Source organism: Acipenser ruthenus, chromosome 8 (genome assembly GCF_902713425.1).
Source record: "Acipenser ruthenus chromosome 8, fAciRut3.2 maternal haplotype, whole genome shotgun sequence".
Lineage (NCBI taxonomy): Eukaryota > Metazoa > Chordata > Actinopteri > Acipenseriformes > Acipenseridae > Acipenser > Acipenser ruthenus.
The window spans coordinates 56,887,744-56,912,550 of NC_081196.1; the positions used below are offsets into that span (position 1 = coordinate 56,887,744).

At 36.8% G+C, this 24,807-nt stretch overlaps 1 protein-coding gene across 11 annotated transcripts in view; it reads right to left on the reverse strand.

The window, feature by feature from the left end:
• Positions 1 to 16,885: 16,885 nt before the first annotated feature.
• LOC117406941 (LIM domain only protein 7-like) overlaps positions 16,886 to 24,807 on the reverse strand; it is a 67,781-nt gene continuing 59,859 nt past the window's right edge. For 7 of the 11 annotated variants that reach the window (XM_059029340.1, XM_059029342.1, XM_034011404.3 and 4 more), the window contains 12 exons: positions 23,836 to 23,861; positions 23,446 to 23,553; positions 23,024 to 23,116; positions 21,728 to 22,143; positions 21,275 to 21,340; positions 21,054 to 21,106; positions 20,488 to 20,643; positions 20,034 to 20,220; positions 19,287 to 19,577; positions 18,666 to 18,774; positions 17,814 to 17,916; positions 16,886 to 17,670 (listed from right to left, as the gene is read on the reverse strand). In XM_059029340.1, coding sequence (XP_058885323.1) covers positions 17,648 to 17,670; positions 17,814 to 17,916; positions 18,666 to 18,774; positions 19,287 to 19,577; positions 20,034 to 20,220; positions 20,488 to 20,643; positions 21,054 to 21,106; positions 21,275 to 21,340; positions 21,728 to 22,143; positions 23,024 to 23,116; positions 23,446 to 23,553; positions 23,836 to 23,861 — 1,631 coding nt within the window. In that variant the 3' untranslated portion in view covers positions 16,886 to 17,647. The remainder of the gene's footprint in view (positions 17,671 to 17,813; positions 17,917 to 18,665; positions 18,775 to 19,286; positions 19,578 to 20,033; positions 20,221 to 20,487; positions 20,644 to 21,053; positions 21,107 to 21,274; positions 21,341 to 21,727; positions 22,144 to 23,023; positions 23,117 to 23,445; positions 23,554 to 23,835; positions 23,862 to 24,807) is intronic. The other 4 variants (XM_059029339.1, XM_059029341.1, XM_059029343.1 and 1 more) reach the window with 4 other exon arrangements.

The window sequence follows — 24,807 nt, forward strand, 5'->3', positions numbered from 1 at the left end:
TGTTTATGTAGAAGCACTAAACTGTTAATGAGGAGATAAACTATGTGATTAAAGAGAGGCCTGGGTGTGCTTGCTGATGTGTTGTGAAGTGGGGTTGCTCTGAAAAATAGTGAAAAATGGCTATTGCAGATCTCTACCATAAAGATTTCTTATCTTCCATCTTAAACCTGTCATTGTTTGTGTTTTTGAAGGATGTTCAGAGTTGTTCACTTATTGCTTTTAACAAGATGAGGTAAACTTCATGTACCCTGCCATGTACTGCTCAGTCCTTCAATATAAATGACACTCGGCCCATTGTAATACATTTGTTAAAAATCACAAGGAAACATATCTGTAGAATAAACTGACCTGTCAAATTCATAAGAACATAAGAAAGGTTACAAACGAGAGGAGGCCATTCGGCCCATCATGCTCGTTTGGTTGTTAGTAGCTTATTGATCCCAGAATCTCATCAAGCAGCTTCTTGAAGTATCACAGGATGTCAGCTTCAACAACATTACTGGGGAGTTAGTTCCAGACTCTCACAATTATCTGTGTAAAAAGTGCCTCCTATTTTCTGTTCTGAATACCCCTTTATCTACTCTCCATTTGTGACCCATGTTCCTTGTTTCTTTTTTCAGGTCGAAAAAGTCCCCTGGATCGACATTGTCAATACATTTTAGAATTTTGAATGCTTGAATCAGATCACCGCGTAGTCTTCTTTGTTCAAGACTAAATAGTCTACTACGACATTCCTTTTAAAACCAGGATAATTCTGGTCGCTCTTCTTTGCACTCTTTCTAGAGCAGCAATATCCTTTTTGTAACGAGGTGACCAGAACTAAACACAATATTCTAGATGAGGTCTTACTAATGCATTGTAAAGTTTTAACATTACTTCCCTTGATTTCAATTCAACACTTTTCACAATATATCCAAGCATCTTGTTGGCCTTTTTTATAGCTTCCCCACATTGTCTAGATGAAGACATTTCTGAGTCAACATAAACTCCTAGGTCTTTTTCAGAGATTCCTTCTTCAATTTCAGTATCTCCCATATGATATTTATAATGCATCTTTTTATTGCCTGCATGAAGTACCTTACACTTTTCTCTATTATATATAATTTGCCATGTGTCTGCCCAGTTCTGAATGCTGTCTAGATCATTCTGAATGACCTTTGCTGCTGCAACAGTGTTTGCCACTCCTCTTATTTTTGTGTCGTCTGCAAATTTAACAAGTTTGCTCACTATAGCAGAATCTAAATCATTAATGTAGATTAGAAATAGCAGAGGACCTAATACTGATCCCTGTGGTACACCACTGGTTACCTCGCTCCATTTTGAGGTTTCTCCTCTAATCAGTACTTTCTGTTTTCTACATGATAACCACTCCCTAATCCATGTGCATGCATTTCCTTGAATTCCTACTGTATTCAATTTGAGGATTAATCTTTTATGCGGGCCTTTGTCAAAAGCTTTCTGGAAATTTAAATAAACCATGTCATATGCTTTGCTATTATCCATTGTCGTTGTTGCATCCTCAAAAAAATCAAGATCTCCCTTTCCTAAAACCATGCTGACTGTCTCCCAGGATACTGTTACCATATAGGTAATTTTCCATTTTGGATCTTATTATAGTTTCCATAAGTTTCCATATAATAGAAGTCAGGCTTATTGGTCTGTAGTTACCTGGTTTGGTTTTGTCTCCCTTTTTGTGGATCGGTATTACGTTTGCAATTCTCTGTGTCAAGAGACTGTTGCATGATCTTGGTTAGCGGTTTGTAATGAACAGTTTTCATTTTTTTGAATACTATTGGGAGGATCTCATCCGGCCCAGGGGATTTGTTTTTTTTAAGAGCTCCTAGTCCCTTTAACACTTCTGCCTCTCTTATGCTAAAGTTATTTAAAACCTGATAGGAACAGGTCGACATGTGGGGCATGTTGTCTGTATCCTCCTTTGTAAAAACTTGTGAAAAGTAATCATTTAATATATTTGCTATTTTTTTTTCTTCATCTATGATTTTGCCATTTGTATCTCTTAGACATTTAACCTCCTCTTTGAATGTTCTCTTGCTGTTCTCTCTCTCTCCCCCAGGTATGTACAGTTTAACTTGATTTAAGGTAGGCAAGATCACAATTACTTTAACCCATTTCTTAAAAATACAAGAATATTACTTTTGAGCTAACATGTTATTTGTATGTTGCTTCTGCATGAACTTATGGAGAGCTCTAGATATTTGTAAAGAACCAAGAATAAGATAAATTAGGGGTTTTTTTTGTGAGTGAAAAAATTAACTGTTTTGTAGTTTAATAGTTATTTGCAATTTGTGTAATAAATAAATAAATAAATAAATAAATAAATAAATAAAGGGAAATATTTAATCTAGCTGCACAAAAATAAATAACTATATGCTGGAAATACTTCATTTTAACGTGAACATGTACAAATGATACTATGAAAAATAAAACATTGTTTTTGGAATGCAATCTCTGAACTGTAACATTTTCATCTCACAATCTAACAGGGAAACAAAGTGGTAGCATTCTCAATGAAAGCTTTGTCTTCCATATGCAGTAAATAAAAGTCCACAGCGGTCTCTGCTGTTTTCTTACAGGCTTTACAGGCGATTCACAATTGCTCCAAAGCACCATCACCGAGACAGCTCACATTCTGTCAGAACATAGGACTCCAACTGTACCAAAGAAACCAAATAGCTTTTTATCTTAACAGAATTTACCTTTGCAACCAAAAGAGTTTTGCTCCTTCTAGGATTACTGATTGATTTTACTTTTTTTTTACTGAAAACCTTTCTTTTTAATTAAAATCTGATGACTTCTACACCCCTGGCAAATTCAGGTTATGTGTTAAATACCCACAGAATTACAACAACTCTATTCTCACGAAAGTTTAGCATAATTTGAGTTGAAATATATTTACTCTGAAAATGCCTTATTAATCGCTTTTCAAAGTTAATGCATCGTTTAGAATTATATGTATGAAGACCAAGTTAAACTAAGCCTCTACCATCACACTTTCACATACTCATCACCGCCAAAGGCCAGTTCACAGGCTGGACACTCTCTTCTTGTGATGTGAACATGTTCATATGCGGCAGGGGCAGTCTTACTGGATCCTACAGCTTGTTCCGTAAGGGAAACAGCAGTCTACTGCGCACATCAGGACACCTATAGACCAGAGCCTTCACTCACCATTATGTCTGTAGCTCACCCATCAACCCAGCAAGCTAGCCCATAACTTGTCCTAATGGACTGCATAGAGCCATACCTACTCTACAAGTACAAGTCAAACTGAAATAGATACATTGAGAAACTGATTGCTTACACTCACAGTATGGACAGTTTTTCACAATGTGGAGCCCAACAGATAATACTTCATTATGAGAAAACCAGGGTGTACTGAGCCAATGTTGTGCTTTTTGATGTGGTGCTCCTGGGAAACAGCATTGATCAAAGCTGTACGATCGGGTTATTCCTATCACCCCGAGAGGCAACTTTTATGTTTTCAGATCCTCAGGAGCGCTACCTTCACCCAAGCTCCATCCTTGGCAAAAGGAGAGCTCATCAGTCAGGATCTTTTTCTATCCTAATTTAAGCGGGGCCCTACCTGGCCCATCTAAGCCGAGTTACGGGATAAAGCCTCAGATCGTCTTACTTACAGCTCATTTCTGCTTCCTCTGCTCTATCCTCACAGCCCAGCGGACACCCCGTGAAATAATGCCACAATATCCATGCTTTGCACATTTTGCTCCATTTCCATTTTTTTCTTGTAAAACTGACACTGAAAAGCAGTAGTACTATACATAGCAATATGTTTGCATTTACTGGATCAATACTTCTGAGACTTTTGAAGGGCACTTAAGTATTATTATTGTTTGGCTATTTTTGCTGAATGGTTTGCCTTTTACATTTAGCCGTATGAAAAGCTGTTACAGTGTGCATAGAAATCAACCAAACAATACCTTCCTGGTGTGCACCACATGGTTTGAATACGATGAATTGTGTGAGGATAGAAATGAGGAGAACACATCAAAAAGATAGGTACCAGTCATCTGCTTGAGGTTCCCCTCTAAGCTTTTATGAAGACATGTTATTGATGAGCAACGAGGAGAGATGAACAGAAGCTGAATCCCATGCTAATTTCCTCCATTTACTTGATCGTTGTTTCTTTTTCTCAGTATACCATAGGAATAACACTGTACAATAAAATGGATTTAATGGCAAGCTGAATTCAACTGCAGCATTATTTAGTGTAAATTGACATAGTGGTGTCTGAAATAACCTCTCTCTAAAAGATAAGTTTTTGTAGCCAACAAAACAATCCAGAAATCTTAGCTGTTGTGCACTTCCATTTTGTTATATAATTTCCAGTTTTGAAAGTAAGCATGATTTTTTTAAAATTTTAAAACATGATCTATGGTACTACACTTGGCTAAAGAAATCTCTGTTTGCAAGCCATTCTTTCATTTAGTTTTGCACATGCTTTTTCCCGTCATTAACCGACCATCTGCTTCCTGTATTGATTGACATGCTTTCAGCCAGTAACATGCTTTGACCCAGAAGACACCGCTGAGGCATACTGGCCCAGGAAGTGCAAGTGTAATATATATCCCAAAAATACGGCATAGAAAATGAGAACTTTCTGTAGCTTATTTTACCACAAGTTTACCATGGGATCGCCACATATACATCCATGGCATGAATAAAAGTGAAATATATTTGTTACAACGCTGAACATGCACCACACTAGAACTTAGCAGTATATTTTTTCTGCTTGCTTTACATAATCAACTGGGTCCGAAATAAATGGATATTCAATGGAAGGGGGTCAATTTTCACATGGCTGGTTGTTCACACTATCATGCTATATATTGCACTGTTTGTGACGTAGTAGTCATCTAGGAGCTAATTTCTTGACAACCGCTATGAAACTGACAAAAGAGTGCGCTCAGGGCACTCGTTCATGTCTTGCACGGCTTTCTGAATATCAGTTGTTGACCTTCAGACTGGAAGAAACCTTTAAAAACATGAATGTCATGTAAAAATAGAATGTGGCAGTAACATTTTAAAATGTTGGTATTTAAAAGTAAGATTTTTTTTATATATATATATCATGTAATGATGCCCATTCTTGTCTCCATTTGGTTGTTTTAATGATACAGACGTGCAGACTATGTTTGCAACCTGAACCACCTTTACTCTTTGATAAAATAAAACAAATACCAATAGTGCCTCTGCAACATGTACGGGACAAAGTGAACGGAGCATAACACAATTTAGCAAAAATCTGAAACTGTGAAATTAAGATTGCAAGGTTCTATCTTGAAAACAATTCAAATCACTGGGGTCTGACAAATATACATGTATTTGTTGCCAGCTTGCTAAAACACTTCAAACATCAATAACTGTTAAAATGTAACAACCAGTTACTGAATAATATGTGTGATGATAACCTAATTCTCTGCACCTTGGGAAATGCACCAGGGAAACTCTCAGGACACATTTGTTTATATAGCCCAGTACAGGCTAGGTACTTGCTACTGTATTGCAGAAAATCCACCAGGGCTGTACAGAGAAGCAATTTTGGTGTGTATTGAATTCGTTGCCTGACCCAAATGACCCATCTGGGTATTTGGGATGAAGCAAGTCCACAAGCAGCATCCTCTACAATCTCTCTCACACTAGGTGTGTGGACTATCATAAGGTGACCTGGCCCTAGCCTCTAATGACATCTCCTCACTGCTGTGTTTGTCCCATGGAAGTGGTAGCATTTCTTCCATGGCTGTTGAGACCAAAGGTGATTACAAGGCAGAACTTGACAATTGACTCTTTAAAAACCACAATACTGCCCACCGCCATGTCAGATCTCTGACTTCCTACACCTGTCATCTATCTGGGTTTCCAACTCTCCTATCAGCACCTCATCTAGTTGCAGCATCCCCTGTCAGCATCCATCTCTCTCTCCAAACCTGCTGGATCTGCTCCTCCTGCATGTGGTAGCGTTAAAGTATCACGAGGAATCTGAGAATACCAAACAACTTATTAATGTGGCGCCATTTTGTTTTAGAATAGACAGCAAATGAGGTCTGTGAGTATATATTCCTTTGCAGAGTGCTCAATCGGATTTCTTGTGTGTCGCCAGCTTCCAGCTGTTGGTGGAAAATGATTTGCGACTAAATAATAAGCTACAACTCTTTTCTGTGTGTTTGTTGCTTTGATGTTTCTCATGCCTAAATAACATTTGTATGCAAATAAACTAGATTTAAAGCCACATATGCAAACTATTACTGAAGGCAAATTCGTTTCTGTTTTTCCCATTGTGTATTTTTTTAATGATTTTAAACTTTTTCCAACCAGAAAATGCTCTCCTTCACCAGCACAGACAAACAAGAAATAAAGAAAACTAATGCCTGTATTGAGACTGTATATACTGATACACACACTGTAGGTTGGATAGAATAAACACATTGATTTTAACACAGAACATAAACCTAATTTTAAAAAAATAGTAAAATACTAGTACACATACATGTTAGTCTGAAATGTATACAACTATAAATAATAGCATGTCTTAACCGCCCACTATATACTGTAGAATATTTCAGAGTAGAAATATGGAATAATCCGGTAGCATCGCCTGGTTACCAAGGAAACATTTATGTAAGACTTAAAAGTCTAATGATGGTGACACTTAAGTTGAGAATAAGTTCACATTTAAACGTGAGCTGTAGCATACCAGGTGCTGCCAACACGCTGCTGAGGAAGTTGTGTACTTGTAAGCGTGTTGTTCTAAACATTGTAGCAAAGACTGGTTAAAGCATTTTTTATTTTGCAAATAGATAAGCAGGTGTTGATGCTGGCTTCGTTTTCTTAACATGTTCAACATAATAGAAACCGAATGCATGGCTTTTGTTCGATGGCTTTCAGCACCCCCACTATAAATATTATTCCAGCGCCACTGATTATAGTCATTTGGTTTCAAAAGAGAATGCATTTACCAGTATGAGCCCTTAAAAATAAACTGGTCACAGCACGAGGAAACAATAAATTGTGTCAAATAAAGGCCAATGTTTCACTCTTAAAAAATCATGCGGAGCGAGTTGAAAGGAAAAACAGTAAGTTGTTCCTGGTGGTTTATAAAAAATGCATTAGAGGTTCTGGGTTGCAATTTACATTTTTTGTTTTCAAAGACGCAGCTTCAGGAAATGTAGTTGTATAAAGAGAGACAGGTCTTTTGTGCACCAGCTTGATCAAAAACACAGCACATTATATTCTAGAAAACAACACTCCAAATTGGCCAGCACCCTGGAGTCTGTTAGCAATAATGTGAAAACGAGGTTATTGAAAGTAGCACACTGTGTATCTGATTATAACTCGGCATTTAAAGAACATACAGAAGCATGTAATTACATTTAGCTTTGATAATGTCTTTTAAAACATCAAAGAAGTCTACATGTTCCATTAAGAAGGAGCACAAGCTAAAAAAATAAATTAGATTACTGAAAATATTTAGTTGGACTTTTAATTGCATCTGTTTTTTTTTTTCTTCAGACATTAGGTAGGAATAATGAGGTGACTGATGCATATCATTTAGCCAGTTTATGCTATGCGTTGACCTACTAAAAATGGGAATGTTCTTGAAAATAGAGTGTCTGCAAAGTTTTAAAATTGTTTTAATGTTGTCTTTGCTGTTCTATAATGGCCTACAAAAATTAAATAAATAAATGTATTGACAAAATGAGGCTGGATAAAAAACGACATTTCTTATTGTTTATGTTCTATTTTTTTAAGATACTGTGTATACATCTGGAGATTTATAGTCTTCAACACCATGTAAAGTTTAATCCATGTGAGCCTTAGGTTCTGAAGATATAACATTTATATGCCATAACACTTATCTGCACAATAAATCTCAGCATTTCTTGACGGATTGACTGGCGGCTCCCGAAATTTGATGATGTATTTGTTGTTGAGTCGGTTCGTATGATGTTCCCTTACTACTTTTTCCACTTGCCTGTCTCCATGGTGTTCCTGGCCAGCCTTGACCATCCATGTGAGAGTTTAGATTGGCAGACAGTCATACAACTGGTTCCTGTGAGCTGTTTTCCTACAGATTGTAATGCCAGAGAGATTTTCTGGTCTAGATCTAACTTCCTGTCTGGGAATTTTACTCTGCCAATCATTGTTAAAAATTGTATACAGCCGTTTGACTCAATCTCTGAAATAATAGATGTGATTTCAAGGGTCTACGTTGATACAGCCAGTACCAGACCCATCTTTCCTGTGTAGTGGCATTGAAGATCTGCTGCCGTGCAACCCTGTGAGACTTTGTCCCATTACCACTTCTGAAATCCTTTCTTGGTAGTCGTATGCGACATAAAATAAAGACAAACAAAAAATTATTTTCCTATGCATGATTTTTGGAATGACAATGGGTGGTAAATTAGCTAATCTGCAGGAAAACACCACATATTATTCCAATGGTTAAAATTGCATTAGTGATATGAAAAATTATGTGTTTTGCATTGTTTCATTTTTCCTATATGCTGCCACTTGGACAGATCATACATCGTCATGGTGTGAGTTTTCAGTCATATGCAGATGACACACAATTATATTTTAAGACTGCACCTGATACAAATGTAGCCGTTTCGGCTCTTGATAATTGTATGACTGAGATTAAAACTTGGATGCGGCAAAACTTTCTACAATTAAACAGCGATAAAACCGAAGTAATGCTACTTGGCTCTCCTCGACAACTTAGAAATTTTGAATCTTTTAGCATAGTGATCGATGGGCTTGAAGTTAAATCTAGCTCTGTAGTTAGGAATCTTGATGTGGTCTTTGACCCTAGCCTTACTTTCGATGCACATATCCACAGTGTCACCAAGGTGTCCTTTTTTCACCTTCGTAACATTGCTCGTCTGCACCCTATGTTGTCTGTGCCTGATGCAGAAAAGTTAGTTCGGGCCTTTGTTTCTTCCCGGCTCGATTATTGCAACATGTTGTTTGCAGGTGTCTCCAAGGCTGCTATTAGCAGGCTACAATATATTCAGAACTACGCTACTCGCATTTTAACTGGGACTAAACTGGGTCCCCATATTATACTGGTTCTTGCTTCTTTGCACTGGTTGCCGGTTGAGAGCAGGATTGATTTTAAAATACTGTTGTTAACCTATAAGGCTCTGAACGGTTTAGCTCCATGTTACACTGCTGAATTGCTTACACATTATACACCCGTACGTAATCTACGTTCTTCATCCTCGGGTTTATATTGGCAATACCCAAAACTATGGGCAATAGGGCTTTTTGCCGCTATGCGCCCAAACTTAGGAACAACCTTCCTCAATCTATCAGGGATGCTAAGACCGTTGATGCTTTTAAAAAACAGTTAAAGACACACTTTTACGTTCAGGCATTTTTATCAAGATTTGGTTTTTGACTTGTGTATTTTCTTTTTATTTTATGTATACTCTTAATATGCTATATGTACATATGGTTCTCTGTTTTTTTTAAGTGTGCGTTTGTTCGGTGCTTTGAGATGCGTGCATTTAGGTGCTTTATAAAATAGACTATTATTATTCTTATTATTTAGTTAAATGTACTTTTTAATATTAGTACAATCAATTTACACTATTTTACGCTACTTATAAGCAACTATTCTTAGATCCAGACTGCAGTGTTGTGTATAAAGTGTCTAACAGATTGTGATTATTTTAGTATTGTGCTGCCAATTATGAGTTCCAAACAAAATATAACTTAAGTATTTATGTTGCATATTTTCCCGTAGCCTTGTTGCCACTGTAACTTAACTGCGGTGGTCTAAACACAACACCTGCCTCCATGTGGGATCCCATATGTTTTTAGACCTGCTGGCTCTGAAACTTACAGATTAATTGGCTCTGCAAAGCAGCCAGACTGTGTGCAAGCTCTGTGTGAGCTGGGCCACTGTGCTGAGCTTACCTGCATTATTTTGCCTGCCACAGCATGTTAAATAATTACTAAAGATATTGACTACATGGCATAACAACTGCTGTTGCTCGGCAGGGAGAAGTGGCATTTCGGGCAGGGGAGAGCTCAGCAAAAGGTTACTTTGACTGGAACATCGGGGAGCATTATAAGAAAGGCATTTAAGGACTCTAATTTTATTCATGAAAACTATAAAAAGTTGTAAAAAAAATATTGACACAACAGGTCCTATTTGAAGAATATTTTCAGAGAGGGCTAAAAAAAATAAAATGAATTACATTTCTCGATTGTACATTCTACAGAGGTCCATCTACAGTAAAGCTAGTCTCTGGAGTGGTTAGGGGTTGATTGGATCACCTTACAGGATACCCCACTAAGAAAAGTCACAGCTGGTTTTCTTCAGAGCATTTTACAACAGCAGAACCCCACCCCCCCTTATTTTAGAAATGAATTATAAGTTATTACTGTTGGAGCATGTTTAAAATACTGCTCAAGTGTTGATAAAATCCACCTGTTCAAAATACATTTATCTTGCATTTCCTCATTTCGGTTACTGAATTTCCATGGCTGCAGTTTTAACTGCAGGTTTATTATTAGAGTAATGTTGATTAAATATACGGCCACAGACAAAAGTATTGACACCCTGTACTTAATATAAGATAATTTAAGAAACACACATTCAATAAAAGCATTTGGTGAACATTAATTCATGTGACACAGACCAGAATACACTATTTCTAGTGGTTTAACAAACAATCGTTGTAAAATAATAAAACAAAAGAACTAGTCATTTCAAATATTTGTACATGACAAAAGTTTGTGTTTTCTCTTTCTAAAAAAATAACACTTACAGAGTAGTATTTGGAAAGTGTTATCATAGAAAAAAGAACATTGCGACAAATTGGCCATCAAACGTGCATTAATATTTGTTGACCTCAGGGTGAGGGATTCAAGCTTTGTCATCTACATTTTAATAGAAGATTTCAAATGGGTTTATTTGAGACTGATCGCATCAATACACAAGCATCCAAGGTAACTCAGTACTCTTGAGAGATTGTTTTCTGTTCATTCATACAGACATGCTCAAATTTGTTGGTACCCCTCCACAAAAAACGAAGAATGCACAATTTTCTCTGAAATAACTTGAAACTGACAAAAGTAATTGGCATCCACCATTGTTTATTCCATATTTAATAGAAATCAGACTTTGCTTTTGATTTTTTATTCAACATGATATTGTAAATAAGAAAACAAATGAAAATGGCATGGACAAAAATGATGGGACCGCTAACCTAATATTTTGTTGCACAACCTTTAGAGGCAATCACTGCAAACGTTTTTCTGTAGCTCTCAATGAGACTTCTGCACCTGTTAACAGGTAGTTTGGCCCACTCTTCCTGAGCAAACTGCTCCAGCTGTCTCAGGTTTGATGGGTGCCTTCTCCAGACTGCAAGTTTCAGCTCTTTCCATAGATGTTCGATAGGATTCAGATCAGGACTCATAGAAGGCCACTTCAGAATAGTCCAATGTTTTGTTCTTATCCATTCTTGTGTGCTTTTAGCTGTGTGTTTTGGGTCATTATCCTGTTGGAGGACCCATGACCTGCAACTGAGACAGAGCTTTCTGACACTGGGCAGTACGTTTCGCTCCAGAATGCCTTGATAGTCTTGAGATTTCATTGTGCCCTGCACAGATTCAAGGCACCCTGTGCCAGGTGCAGCAAAGCAGCCCCAAAACATAACCGAGTCTCCTCCATGTTTCATTGTAGGTATGGTGTTCTTTTCTTTGAAAGCTTCATTTTTTCGTCTGTGAACATAGAGCTGATGTGACGTGCCAAAAAGCTCCAGTTTTGACTCATCTGTCCAAAGGACATTCTCCCAGAAGGATTGTGGCTTGTCAATTTGCATTTTAGCAAATTCCAGTCTGGCTTTTTTATGTTTTTCTGTCAAAAGTGGAGTCCTCCGGGGTCTTCTTCCATGGAGCCCACTTTCGCTCAAAAAGTGACGGATGGTGCGATCAGAAACTGACGTACCTTCACCTTGGAGTTCAGCTTGTATCTCTTTGGCAGTTATCCTTGGTTCTTTTTCTACCATTCGCACTATCCTTCTGTTCAATCTGGGGTCGATTTTCCTCTTGCGGCCGCGCCCAGGAAGGTTGGCTACAGTTCCATGGACCTTAAACTTCTTAATAATATTTGCAACTGTTGTCACAGGAACATCAAGCTACTTGGAGATGGTCTTGTAGCCTTTACCTTTATCATGCTTGTCTATTATTTTCTTTCTGATCTCCTCAGACAACTCTCTCCTTTGCTTTCTCTGGTCCATGTTCAGTGTGGTGCACACAATGATACCAAACAGCACAGTGACTACTTTTCTCCATTTAAATAGGCTGAATGACTGATTACAAGATTGGAGACATGTGTGATACTAATTAAAGAAACTAATTAGTTTGAAATATCACTATAATCCAATTATTTATTATCTTTTCTAAGGGGTACCAACAAATGTGTCCAGGCCATTTTAGAATATCTTTGTAGAATAAGCAATAATTCATCTCTTTTCAAAGCTTCTTTGCTTTATTCTATGACATACCAAAGGCATGCAAGTATACATGATAAAATAGCTTTTAATTTCATCACTTTTCAGGAGGAATGAAGCATTATTTCAATGAGCTGTAAGGGTACCAACAAATTTGAGCATGTCTGTATATTCTTAACATTTTTCTTTGAGAGAATCGATAGAAAATGTATTTATTTCATAAGAATTACTAGCTTCATCACCAGAGACATACCCCCATGTTCACAGTGGAGTCTTGCTTCTTTACCTCTGGCAGGAGAGAAACATGAAGTGGTCATTTGACTTGCCCAAGGCCACACAGCAAATTTATTTTTAAACATTAACACTGTGTCACACATTTTTCTGTTAAGTTATTCTCATTCTCTCATCTCTCTCTCTCTCTCTCTCTCTCTCTCTCTCTCTCTCTCTCTCTCTCTCTCTCTCTATATATATATATATATATATATATTTAAAAACCTGGGAAAACAAATAAATTAGAACTACTAAATAGTACTGTTTATAAAAGTATGATACTGTAACTCAGCACCAAGTAACTTGCACTTAATACAACCCTAAGATAACTACTTGAATACGTTGTGTTTTATATTGTAATCTAAGTGTTGTAAGGTTATGTCCAAGTATGAGCGAGGTGAATTGTGGAGTTATTTGTCCTAGATTGCACTAGCAGTCTGCTGTTTTTTTGTCAACAAAGCGGCTGCTTGTGAATTCAGCACACAGGGCAGGAGAGGAGCAGGTCTATGTTCCTTGTTAAAACCAAAGACCAATTGGCCCCAAGGTCATAATGCAATCTAAATAGAACAGTGCAACTTCTTTAAAAACAAACAAACTTTCTTTGTATTTAAACTGATCCATTTTCCAAAGTCTTTCAAGTACCAGTAGATTTTTTTTTAATGCACCAACATGACTTTCCATGAGACTTCGTCATTAGACGAATGAAGAATAAACAAAGCTAGAGATGAAGCACATGGTATTTTTTGTATTCCAGTTAGGGCAGTTCAAGCACATACATAGGGTAGATATTTGTCTTTCGTGAATGCTACCTTGCAGAAACTGTAGGGCAATCCATTATTTAAGATGACACCCTAACTGTTGGGAACACTTTATATGAGCAATCTTTATGGATTATAATTGAATCACTGTTATTTTCTTATATTAGAATTTGTAAAGCATTTACATACATTCATGTAAAGTTATCAATATAACTAGAAAATCTAAGCAACACGTATCAAAGGAAAATCAATGTAAAGTTACACGAACATGTCTATGACATTATTTCTAAATGTATATATTTAAACATGGGTTACTTTCTCTTCCAGTTGCTCAGAATCAAATATCTTTTTTAATGATCAGTGCTTCTTATGTTAGAAGCATTGTGTGAATATCTAATTTGGCTAAGCGTTTCAATTTCTTCTTTACCGGTTTGAAAACAATACTAGCGCTGGGTTGTATATGGCAGGTCAGACCAGGAGAAATGGTTTGACCTACCATATATAACCCATCATGAAAACTGCAGGTTTTATTATGTTGTGAGACATCTGTGGTTTTGTGATGTAAAGGCATGAGAGGCTGGTGTTTTGAGCATTTAGAACAATTCTTCATCAACAGAGATGTAGCACCATGTTCACAGCGGGGTCTCGCTTCTTTACAGCTGGGAGATTTGCTGTGTATCCAAGGTCACACAGCAAATCAAATCAAGCATTTTCCTTGTGCCTTATTCTTAAACACTGACACTGTGTGACAGTTTTTTTGGTTAAAATACTCAAGGATAGATAAAAAAAAAAATGGGAATGTATCTGTGTTTTAAAAAAAAAAAATTGGCTGTAAAAATATAAATTTTATACATACTGTCTCTTGAAAGAAGTTCACAAGAATGAACATGTTGTTTCCGTGCAGTGCACACACATATTGGTCCGCACACAAACACTGCCACCTTGTGCAAGAAGGTATCATGCATTTTCAAAGTTCCTCAACACAACAGACAGTGTGGATTAGTGGTTAGGGCTCTGGACTCCTGCCTGGAGAGTTGTGGGTTCAATCCCAGGTGAGGGTCACTGCTGCTGTACCTGTGAGCAAAGTACTTTACCTAGATCGCTCCACTAAAAACCCAACTGTATAAATAGGTAATTGTATGGGAAAAAATAATGTGATATCTTGTAACAATTGTAAGTTGCCCTGGATAAGTGTGTCTGCTAATAAATAATATACGAATGCAATTGATATTTTACCTGTTCATTTTTAAACATTCAAATTCCAGAAACTTGATAGTGATGTTAGTACAATTATTACCAATCAACCAATAATATTACAGTATTATAGTTACTGATATAAATGTATAGAACGTAAAACATTCTAGGACCAATTGAAATACAGAAGTTTATGATTACACTTCAATTTTAAATTGTGACCATCATTACCATTATACATAATTATCACTTATTCACCTGTGACATTTAAAATGGTTCTGGTAAAATCTTGGGTTGAGTGCTTGATTATAATAAATGAATTCAGGCATGAATAAAATGCGTATTTGCATTTAAATTTAAATATGGTGCTTTGGGAAGAGCAGTGTGGCTCATTGGATTGACACAGGGATAGGAGTCCAAGGTTCACATCCTGTCAAGGTCAGGGGTGTACATCAAATGCGTTCCAGTGGTCTTGTCTCACACCAGTTCACAGTGGAAATATTGTGTTTTTAAAATTATTGTTACATTGATCAATACTATGTTGATGGTTTCACAATCATATTTTATGAATCAAGGATCAACTTGCTGTGCAGTTTCTTTTTTTCAATACAATGAATGAATATTAATGCAGCAAAGCTGTTATGTTTAATAGTTCATTGTTCTGCAAACATTTCTTTCCATCTGTATTTCACAGGACAGAAATGTGAAAAAATGCTAACCATTAAAAAGTCATCATGGTCTGTGTAGCAGGGCGGTAGAAAGCCCTGCTGCTTAAATGGATTTGTTTATTTATTTATAGAACGGGGTCCCCCCCTCCGCCCCTGTGTTATTTTACATTTTTGTTTGCGATTATTTTGCTTCATTTAAAACATGTTCTGGCAGAGGCGAGATTAGCACTTGTCTTCTGCCAGGAGTAATTAAAAACCTTGTGCAGAAGGTGGTCACCTGCATATAAACCTGCAGCTCTGCATTCCAGGTGGGTGTTCAAGAGGAGGAGCGAGAGCGAAAAGTAAAATTACATACAGGAACAGTGACAGCAATTGCCCAACCTGACCTGTATTGTTTTGTGTTAGTGATTATTTTGTTTAACTGTTTTATTTTCACTCTGTGAGCAAGTCTTTTTGTTTAAATATTTTGTCATTTCAAAATAAAACGGCGCAAGCGCCTTTGCACCGTATCTGTGGTCCTGGTGTCAGTTTTTTCTTTTGTTCCTGAATTCTGGTCTGACATCACCACTTAGCCACCCTGCCAGTCTGGTTGATAAATTACAAGACTTAAGGTATTTATAGTGAATTAACACAAAATTCATTTTTTTTTAATTTATGAAGTTCGTTCCAATAATCTGTTTTGAGATTTTTCAAAGTCAAAAAAAAAAAAAAGGAAAAAGCTTTATTTGTAACCACTATATATACTTTTATGAAGAATGATAACTCTTCCAGCACTAAGTAACTTTACAAAAACACAACCAGAAGAGTTATTTTTCCTAGATTATACTAGCACTCTTCCGAGACATTCAGTGCTAAAGGAAGCAACATCCCTCGTCACGTCTGTAAAGAAAAATCAAGAGCCATCAGTATCATGAAAAAGTAATTCACTACGACCCACATTTATGGAAGACAGACTGGTTGTTTTTATCACAATTGGTTTTGCTGGGCTCTTAATTTCAGTATACAGCATGACAGTCAAATACGTAAAGACAGGGATCTCTATTTCCCCAGATTCTGATGTAAATAATTAGAAGTTGTCTTTCAGGAAAAATAAAGCACATTTTATATAATACTGAATTAAATGTTTATTACCCTTTAAAAGGCGGCTCATAGTTCTCATTAAAAGGGACTACCAAGAACAGTCATAATTCATTTGTTGGATTTTCCTCTCAAAGTGCAAAGATTTATTTATTTATTTTAATTTATTTACTTAGCGAAGAAGTTACCCTGGACAATGAAGTCACAAATATCAGATTAATAATTAATGGTGTCTCGGCTGCGATGGAAGTCCCTATCTATATTTTTTAAATAGCTGAACAGACTGGCAACCAATGAAATAAAAGAAGCGAAGCACCCAACAAGTTTCACTCTCTTGTCTCTAAATAATAATAATAATAATAATAATAATAATAATAATAATACTTATAAACATATATATCAAGTTGAGACAGGGTATATTTGCAGATTTGGTCATTTTATTTACAAACATCATTGAAGACAGAACAATGTGCTTAGAATCCAGTTATGTTGAGAACAATATATATATTTTTTTTTACTGGCAAAATCTCTATTTTTGCAAAATACATCAAATTCATTTCCTCAATGAAAAACAGAACAATTCTCACATTTACTTTCTAACCATTCATGCCAATATTTTAAATACTTAATGTCATTGCATATTCTAAACGTTCTTCAGCTTTACTGAACAAAAAGAAAATCAATTCAAAAGGCACATTGACACACCATAGGAAATATTTCAGATAGCAACCAAATATGAGGTGATATTACAAGGTGATGTCACTGAAAACTTAAGCAATAAGACAGCATGTTGCAAATCTATTTCTATAAGCTATTAAAGAACGCTGCTCTGAAATCTTTCAAACTACCTGTAACTAGCCAGAATGATAAATGTGTTTTTTTATAAATCATTTCTAGTAAAAGTTCTATAATATATATGCATGCCTCCTATACTCTGTACATGCCCAATGCAATGAAAGGTATTCTGGTATAAACACATCACCCTATTAAGCTCACCCTCTTGCAATAAACATTACAATACAGAATTATACGTTAATTTGCTACAGAAAAAAAAAAAAAGATATTTTCTGGAAACCATTATGATCTATTTTTAGAAATCCTTTTTCATAGATCTGTGTTGTTCTAGGAGATTTCTTCCTCAATCTGACCCAGTGAATCACTTGTCTTCAAACTCGTGTCACATATTAGTGGGCTGTCCAGCTGATGGCAACGGGAGAGAGCGAGAGAGAGAGAGAGAGAGAGAGAGAGAGAGAGAAAAAGTTTACTCGTGCAAAAAGGAGATCTTAAATGTATGAATTGGATTACTAATATTAGCTGATTACATATGTAGATTATATAATTACTTTTAAACTTGACATAGCAGCTGTTGCAGTGGAGCTGACTGTTTCGAATTCTGACTTCAGCTCCAGATTCTGAGCCCCCGAGTTCAGAGTGACAGGCGATACACTGGAGAGGACAATTTAGAAGAGAACATCTTTTTACATCTGTATAAAAACAAAGTTGTAGCAGACTGGCAGCAATAAAACAAGCTGCCTGTGAAAGATGAGCCTAAACCCTGAGCCAAAGCACCAGCCAGCGAGGTAATGGGATTAGGAATGCAAATTACAAAAAGGTTAAGCGAAAGCCAGCAGTGTTAGGATGCACATGGGATTAGGATTGTGCTGAAATAAAACTTAAAACAAGCAAGATGAAAAGGTCCGCGGTGGCTGAAAACAAAATGTAAAGATTATAAAAGCTACTTTGACAAGAAAAATAGGTTAGTTATCTTACAAGCAAACAAGCCAATAGCTAATTATTGTTTCAATAAGAGACATCATTTTGGCATTGAAGAGTCTTGATGTGCTATCTGTAGATTCCATGCAAGTTAACTTAAATACCAATATTTTTGTTTGATAGTTTTAAAAAAAGTATGGAACACATTTAAGTTTAAAGGCCAAAATTAAGACGTTAGGCCTTTCTTCAGCAATAAATGTCAAATATAAAAAGTATAGATTTACAAAACATTTAAGCAATTACTGATTCTTCCAAATAAAGTTTAAGTCTTTAGGTCTGCATGGATAATACAGCAGAGAACACAAGTGATTAGTGGAACACCACCACCTCCCCACCTCCATTTCCAGCAAGGTGAAATGCAGGCATGCACAGTTTTAGCAGAAAAGCATGATCGTGCCATGTTGCTGGGTCCTTGGTCTCACCTTAAAACAATTCAAATGATAAAACAGACCCAGAGACTCGATGATCATAGCAGCTCCTTTGCCCAAAGGTGTATCACAGTACGTACAGATCTTCTTCCCACTGATTGACCTAGATTATAGAATGGAAATGTGACGGGGGATCTGGAATTTAGTTGGAAGGCAAACTTTGTTTCATCTCAACCACCCTGGGGAAACCAGAACTAACAAGCCAGCCTTATTCACAGCAGTCATGAGGGTGGTGGTCTCAGTGTAGTCCCTAGAGGCATGGTTCTTCAGAGGCAAAGGCATGCCAAAGGAACACTAAACCCACTTCATGACATTGTCAACAAATCACCCCAAAATGCAAAACTTACTCTAGACTGGGGAACAGTACATTTAATTTTAAATTGATATACTTTCTAAAATGACTCGCAGGGTGTTGCAAAAATAAATAATTTCCATAGCTATATGATATAAATAAAAACTCACATATGTAAGTTTTGTAAACATGCATATAGTTTCATTCAAACCTATTTTTGTGGAACAACATTTATGCAACATTTGCAATTAAGACAGCTCAAATATTAAAACGGAATAATATATGCCTATTACCAAGAATGATGATTTAACTCTGAGTTTTACCTGCTGCGTTGTGAAGGGGTGCGTGGAGTGTTTGAGATGGACTCAGATGGAGTTGGAGACACAGACGAAGTCTGCCCCCAGGAGCCTGTCTTCATTGAGCCAGTGGATAAGGAGGCAGGTAAGGTGGTGGAAGGCGTGTGTATGAAGGACCGGTTGGAGGGGGGCACCACAGGATGATATCGACTGGAGTCCTGCACCGAGGAGGTGGAGGAGGCAGTATAATTGGTTACCCACGGAGGCTGCTTCAAGGAGTTTGATCGAGGAGAATCAAGATTGTCGAGAGACTCACCTCTAAAAACAAATAAACAGAATATATTTAAAATGCATCAGGAGCCAATGGTCTAGAATTTTCCTCAGGAGTCACGGGTTTCAAATAGAGAGTAATGCAACACATTTATAAAAAAAACCAATAAATAAAAAAAAAAACTGAATAGTAGAGCAGTGGTACTCAACTCTGGCCCATGAAATCCATTCGAGTCCTGGTCTTTACTCCAACCAAGTCCTAAATTAGTTAATTGCCTCTTAGCAGCTTCAATTAACTACATTAGAACATGCTTGGAGTAAAAACCTGGAATGGATCGGATCTTGAGGGCCAGAGTTGAGTACTACTGAAGTAGAGGATAGTTCTTGGTTTGAATAAAAACGTGCACTGGCTGGTGTACGGGGAAGATCACAAAAACTCTGGGACACACTGCAATAACATTTACAACTACATTTAAACATCATGCATTCAGAAAAGGGGGGTACCTCCTCATTGTTCCAGTCAGACTGGCAGGTTCTCTATTAACGCTGGCGCTGCGCTGTCTTATCCAGCTGTTGTCAGTCAAAAGTTGGTTCTTCTTTTTCATCTCATCAAGGATCCTTTGTCTTTCCTGCTCTGCATAAGAAACAGACTGATCCTTCGTCCAGGAGCCTTCTGCAAACTTGTTGCTGGCTAAACCAACAAAAGCAATGTGCTGTTAGTGTAAATTGAGAACAAAATGACCATTTAAAAAGTAAATGATCATGGATTTCTGATTCAAATCGCAGTTAAAAGATACCAATTCAATATAATTTGCTTAATTGGAGTTGGGGGTGGGGTTGGCATCACTCAAGAATCTTTCTATAGAAAGACCAAAATCACTTGAAATGGTGTTTTGATTATTGGTGAGAACTGATTGGCGTGGAGGAAGGGCCATAGCTTTAAATGGTGTTTTCCCACCTCTCCCAGGGTCAGCATATTTCATCTGATAAAGTATTTGCTGTCTCTCAGTTTCCAGTTCTGATGCTGCCACCATCCTTTGGACCTTTGCACTTTGCCTTCGCTTCACTTCCTCCTCCTGCAGCCACTGGGCCATGCCACCAGGTCTGCCATATACTGATGAGGGATGGAAGTAGTTTATATATATATATCTGTACATTCTCTGTATTGCTTGGGCTTCTACAGTATAGATACAGGAGTCCATCCCCTCTCCAGCAGGACCAGTGTCCAAATGTATTTAATTTTCAAATGAGAATAATATTCTCTCACTTCAAAAGGTGATAACAAGGTCTGCAGTGCTTCTTTTTGGTGTTAAATTAATGCCAGGATTGTTCGTGACCTAGCTTTGATCTCATAAGCTTCTAATCCAAGGACATCAACGGTAACACACTATTGTATATGATTGGTAGAAATGACTTTGTGTGAAGCCATGAACGAAACCTCTAAAGATGAGCAGAAATTGCTTAAAACCAACCATGAAACACATGATTCTCTTGATCTTTACACGTCTTCCAAAGCAGACTTACCCTGGGTATCAGAATGTACATCATCAAGCTCTGAAGTGGATTTCGATTTGGCCCTAAAAAAACCCAAAACAAAACAAAAAAAACATTTTTAAATCATGTTTTATAAAACCAGAACAATTCAGCACCTCAGCCACCATGAGAGAAAAGAAGCTTTAATTAATTCATTGTGTTAGTGCAGGTAGGGTCAACAAAGTGTGTTGAGATTCTACAGTGATACTAACCTCTCCGAAACAGCAAACTCTGATGCATCAGGAAGGATTTTAGAAAATTCATAGGATTCACCAAGCCTGTATTAGAGCAGCAGAAAAACGGCAAAAGCAGGTTTTACAGCAAAGAGAACACAGCAGGCAAACACTAGTGGTGAAATGCAGAAAAGCTGAAAATGGTTAATTTCACAAACATTCACTGAAGATTATTAGTATATAAACCAGTCTGTGACCACAATATATAGTATTGATCTTCTATTGCACTTCATAGCATTACTATCTTCAATTTCAAACTCTCAAGAGCCCTCCTACAGCACTACAGAAAACCCATTTTTTCAAATGCTTTTTTTCTGTAGCAATTTATAAAAGGGGAAAAGACTAAAACCAAGAAGTCCAATGAACATCACCACACTATACAAAGTTGTCCAGACAGATCTTGGCAAGTATAAATGAATCAAGTTATCTTACCACTGCTGCTGCTGTTCCTGTTCCTGCCTGGCTCTCTCCATCTCTCGCCGATGTTTCTCAGCTGCCGCTGCTGCTTGCCGCTGCCTCTCTTCCTTCTCCTCCTCTTGCTTTCGTCTGAGCTCCTCCCTGCGTGTCTGCTCTTCCTCTTTCTGCCTCCTCTCCCGCTCCTGGCGCCTCTGTTCTTCATCCCTCTGTCTCCGCAGCTCTGCTTGCTGCCGTTGCGCCTCTGCTTCTTCACGTCTCCTCTTCTCCTCCAAACGCTGTTGGTGCTGCTCTTCCTCTTGGCGTCTCCTCTCCTGCTCCTCTTCCTCATGCTGTCGTCTTGCTCTCTCTTGCTCCTGGAGGTGCTGCACCTCTTCTCTTTGGTCATCCCAAGAGGAAGAGATGGGGGTATTCACTTTCAGTATCTTGCACTCCTATGTAGGGAAACAAAAATAAATAAAATAAACTTACAATAGTATTTGAAACAGATGAAGCTGTAAAAAGAGATGCAAGTCTGAATGGCTGAACACCAAAAACACTTTTATGCGAACATGACAAATACAACTATAAAACTAGCAAGAAAAAATAAAGTAAAAAAAAAAAACACAACAGGAATAAATCAGTTAAATCTTTCATTTTCATTTTTGCTTCAAAATGGCTTTTTTGGAGTATGGCGTTTTCTAACCTAAATACTTAGTGGTATTCTGGTAAACCCAATTGTCATTATTATCTCATCTAGACACTAGATGGCGTATGAGGAATAGCTCACAATATGGGTAATTTTAACACTTCAACAAAACTACTTGCGTTCTACCAAGACACAAGTGATAATCAACAGCAACATACATTTTCTTTCACTTTTCTAGAGATTTATCCATGGTAAGCATAGAGCAGATAAACAAGTCAGTGTTCACAGTATTGTAATGTATTATATAGATATAGATATATCTATATCTCAATCAATATCTCTCAAATCGATAGATATCTTACATATACCTATATATACACCTATAGATAGATAGACCTAACTATATATATATATATATATATATCTATCTGTCTATATATATATATATATATATATATATATATATATATATATATATATATAATATCTTATCTTGTATCTTCATTCAACTACCTATTAAGTACATAAAAGTAATTCCATTTATCCATTATAAACAACATGTATAGTACTTTACTTTTCAGTGTGAAATCTAACACTGGTAATTTGGAAAGTTGAGAATAGAACCCACAACACACTGCAGGCTACTAATCAAACCAAGAACTGTGCATCACTAAGTACATCCATACCTCTTCATAGTACTTGGAGCCTTCTTTTTCAGCTTCTTGCTGTGCCCGCATCCACTCTTCATTTAGTTTCTCTTGCTCTTGTTTGTACTTCTCCTGAGTGAAGAAGTTACATGAAGAGAGTGAGGTAAGCAGCACATCAATAATTGTATCCTAATTGAGTGCAATAACTCCAGATCAGGGTTTCAAGTGAAAAATAAATAAATCAGATAACATGTCAAATGTCCATGTCTGTTGGATAACAAGGATGCCAGCACCAGGCTGGTTGGCCACTTCACTCCAGGTTTAACAGGGTCTGGATGAAGGCTTCATTGGCTCAGATTAAATCATTGAGATCATCCATTCAATCTGGTTTAGAACATGAATAAATGATAGAAACAGGAGAGAGTTTGTGACATATGGTCACAGTCAAGTTTGTCTTTTACCTGCAGCAAACGGTCCTGTTCCTTCTGCCACTTCTCCTGTCGTTTTCTCTCTTCCTCAGGGTCCCAGGCCCAGCGGCTAGATGATGTGCTGATGGAAGGGACCTGCAACTAATGGGTTTGAGGATTAGTTTTTGTCACACAAAGCACATGTGTATTACTCGTACAGCTCGAGAGCACTTGATAAAACCCTCTGCATGTGACAAAAAAATATTAGGTACATTTTCAAAATAAACATATGGTTTCCCAGACCAAATATTTTCTGAAGGACTATTCAAGCAACATAATGTTAATTATAATTTTTGGAATTATATGCAAGCTTAAAATAAATGATTTTTTTTTAATTGTTATTTTTCAACAAAAAAATAAAATAAAAAGCAGCACATGACTTACATCAGATATGGCAGACTCAGAGCCTCCTACACAAAAGTAAACAGAAACAGCGTTAGGGACAGGTCTTGATGATCAGTTTTCTCGTAACACTCAAGTCCAAAGCAGAAAAGGTGTTTAGCCTGTAAGTGTGCTTCCGTCCTTTCAGAACAGGTGTAAGCAATTCTGTGACGTGCAGGTTACACAAGTCACTGTCACTTCATGATATTGTAAATGTTCCACATGTTAAAGTTTTGCTTCTATTATTATTATTATTATTATTATTATTATTATTATTATTATTATTATTATTAATAATAAATAATATAACCCTAGACTTGCCATATACTATTGTTTCCAATAATGCATACAATAACACATCGACTCTAAATATGAGTTCTTTAGGTCAACATCATCCTTACTAATGATCACAATCTAAATAGAAAAAAAAATGTTTTAATTCAAACACATGCCCAGGCACTGGATATTAGTAAGCAAAAGAGAGAAAAGAGGATGCTTGTCACAACATGCACTTCAGACAACCTCTAAACCATACCAGCATGTCTGTCTAGTTTTGAAACAAAATGATACCACATTGATATCAACACTGGTATTGGCAAATATTTACTCAAAGATGTAGTACTGTGATCTATGGGTATAAATATTGCTACTGCTTTATTTGTACATGCATTTCCAATGCATATGGTACCTACACATTAATTCCCATTGAAGTAACTGTATTCCCTAATCCTGAGGAACTTCCTGAAATGTGGGTCAACTGTTTTCTTCACAGTTACATGGTCACTTTAACCAGTGATGGTGTATTATCTGATAAAAGTTTAGGGAAGTTACCATATTCACCGATTTTGTTGGCAGATCCATATGCAAAATTATTCTAAATAATTAAAAGCGAGGTAATAGCTTACTTAACTGAACCTAATGGATTTATATCAATAACTAGTATAAATTGAATTATGTAAGTAAATGTATGCCAAC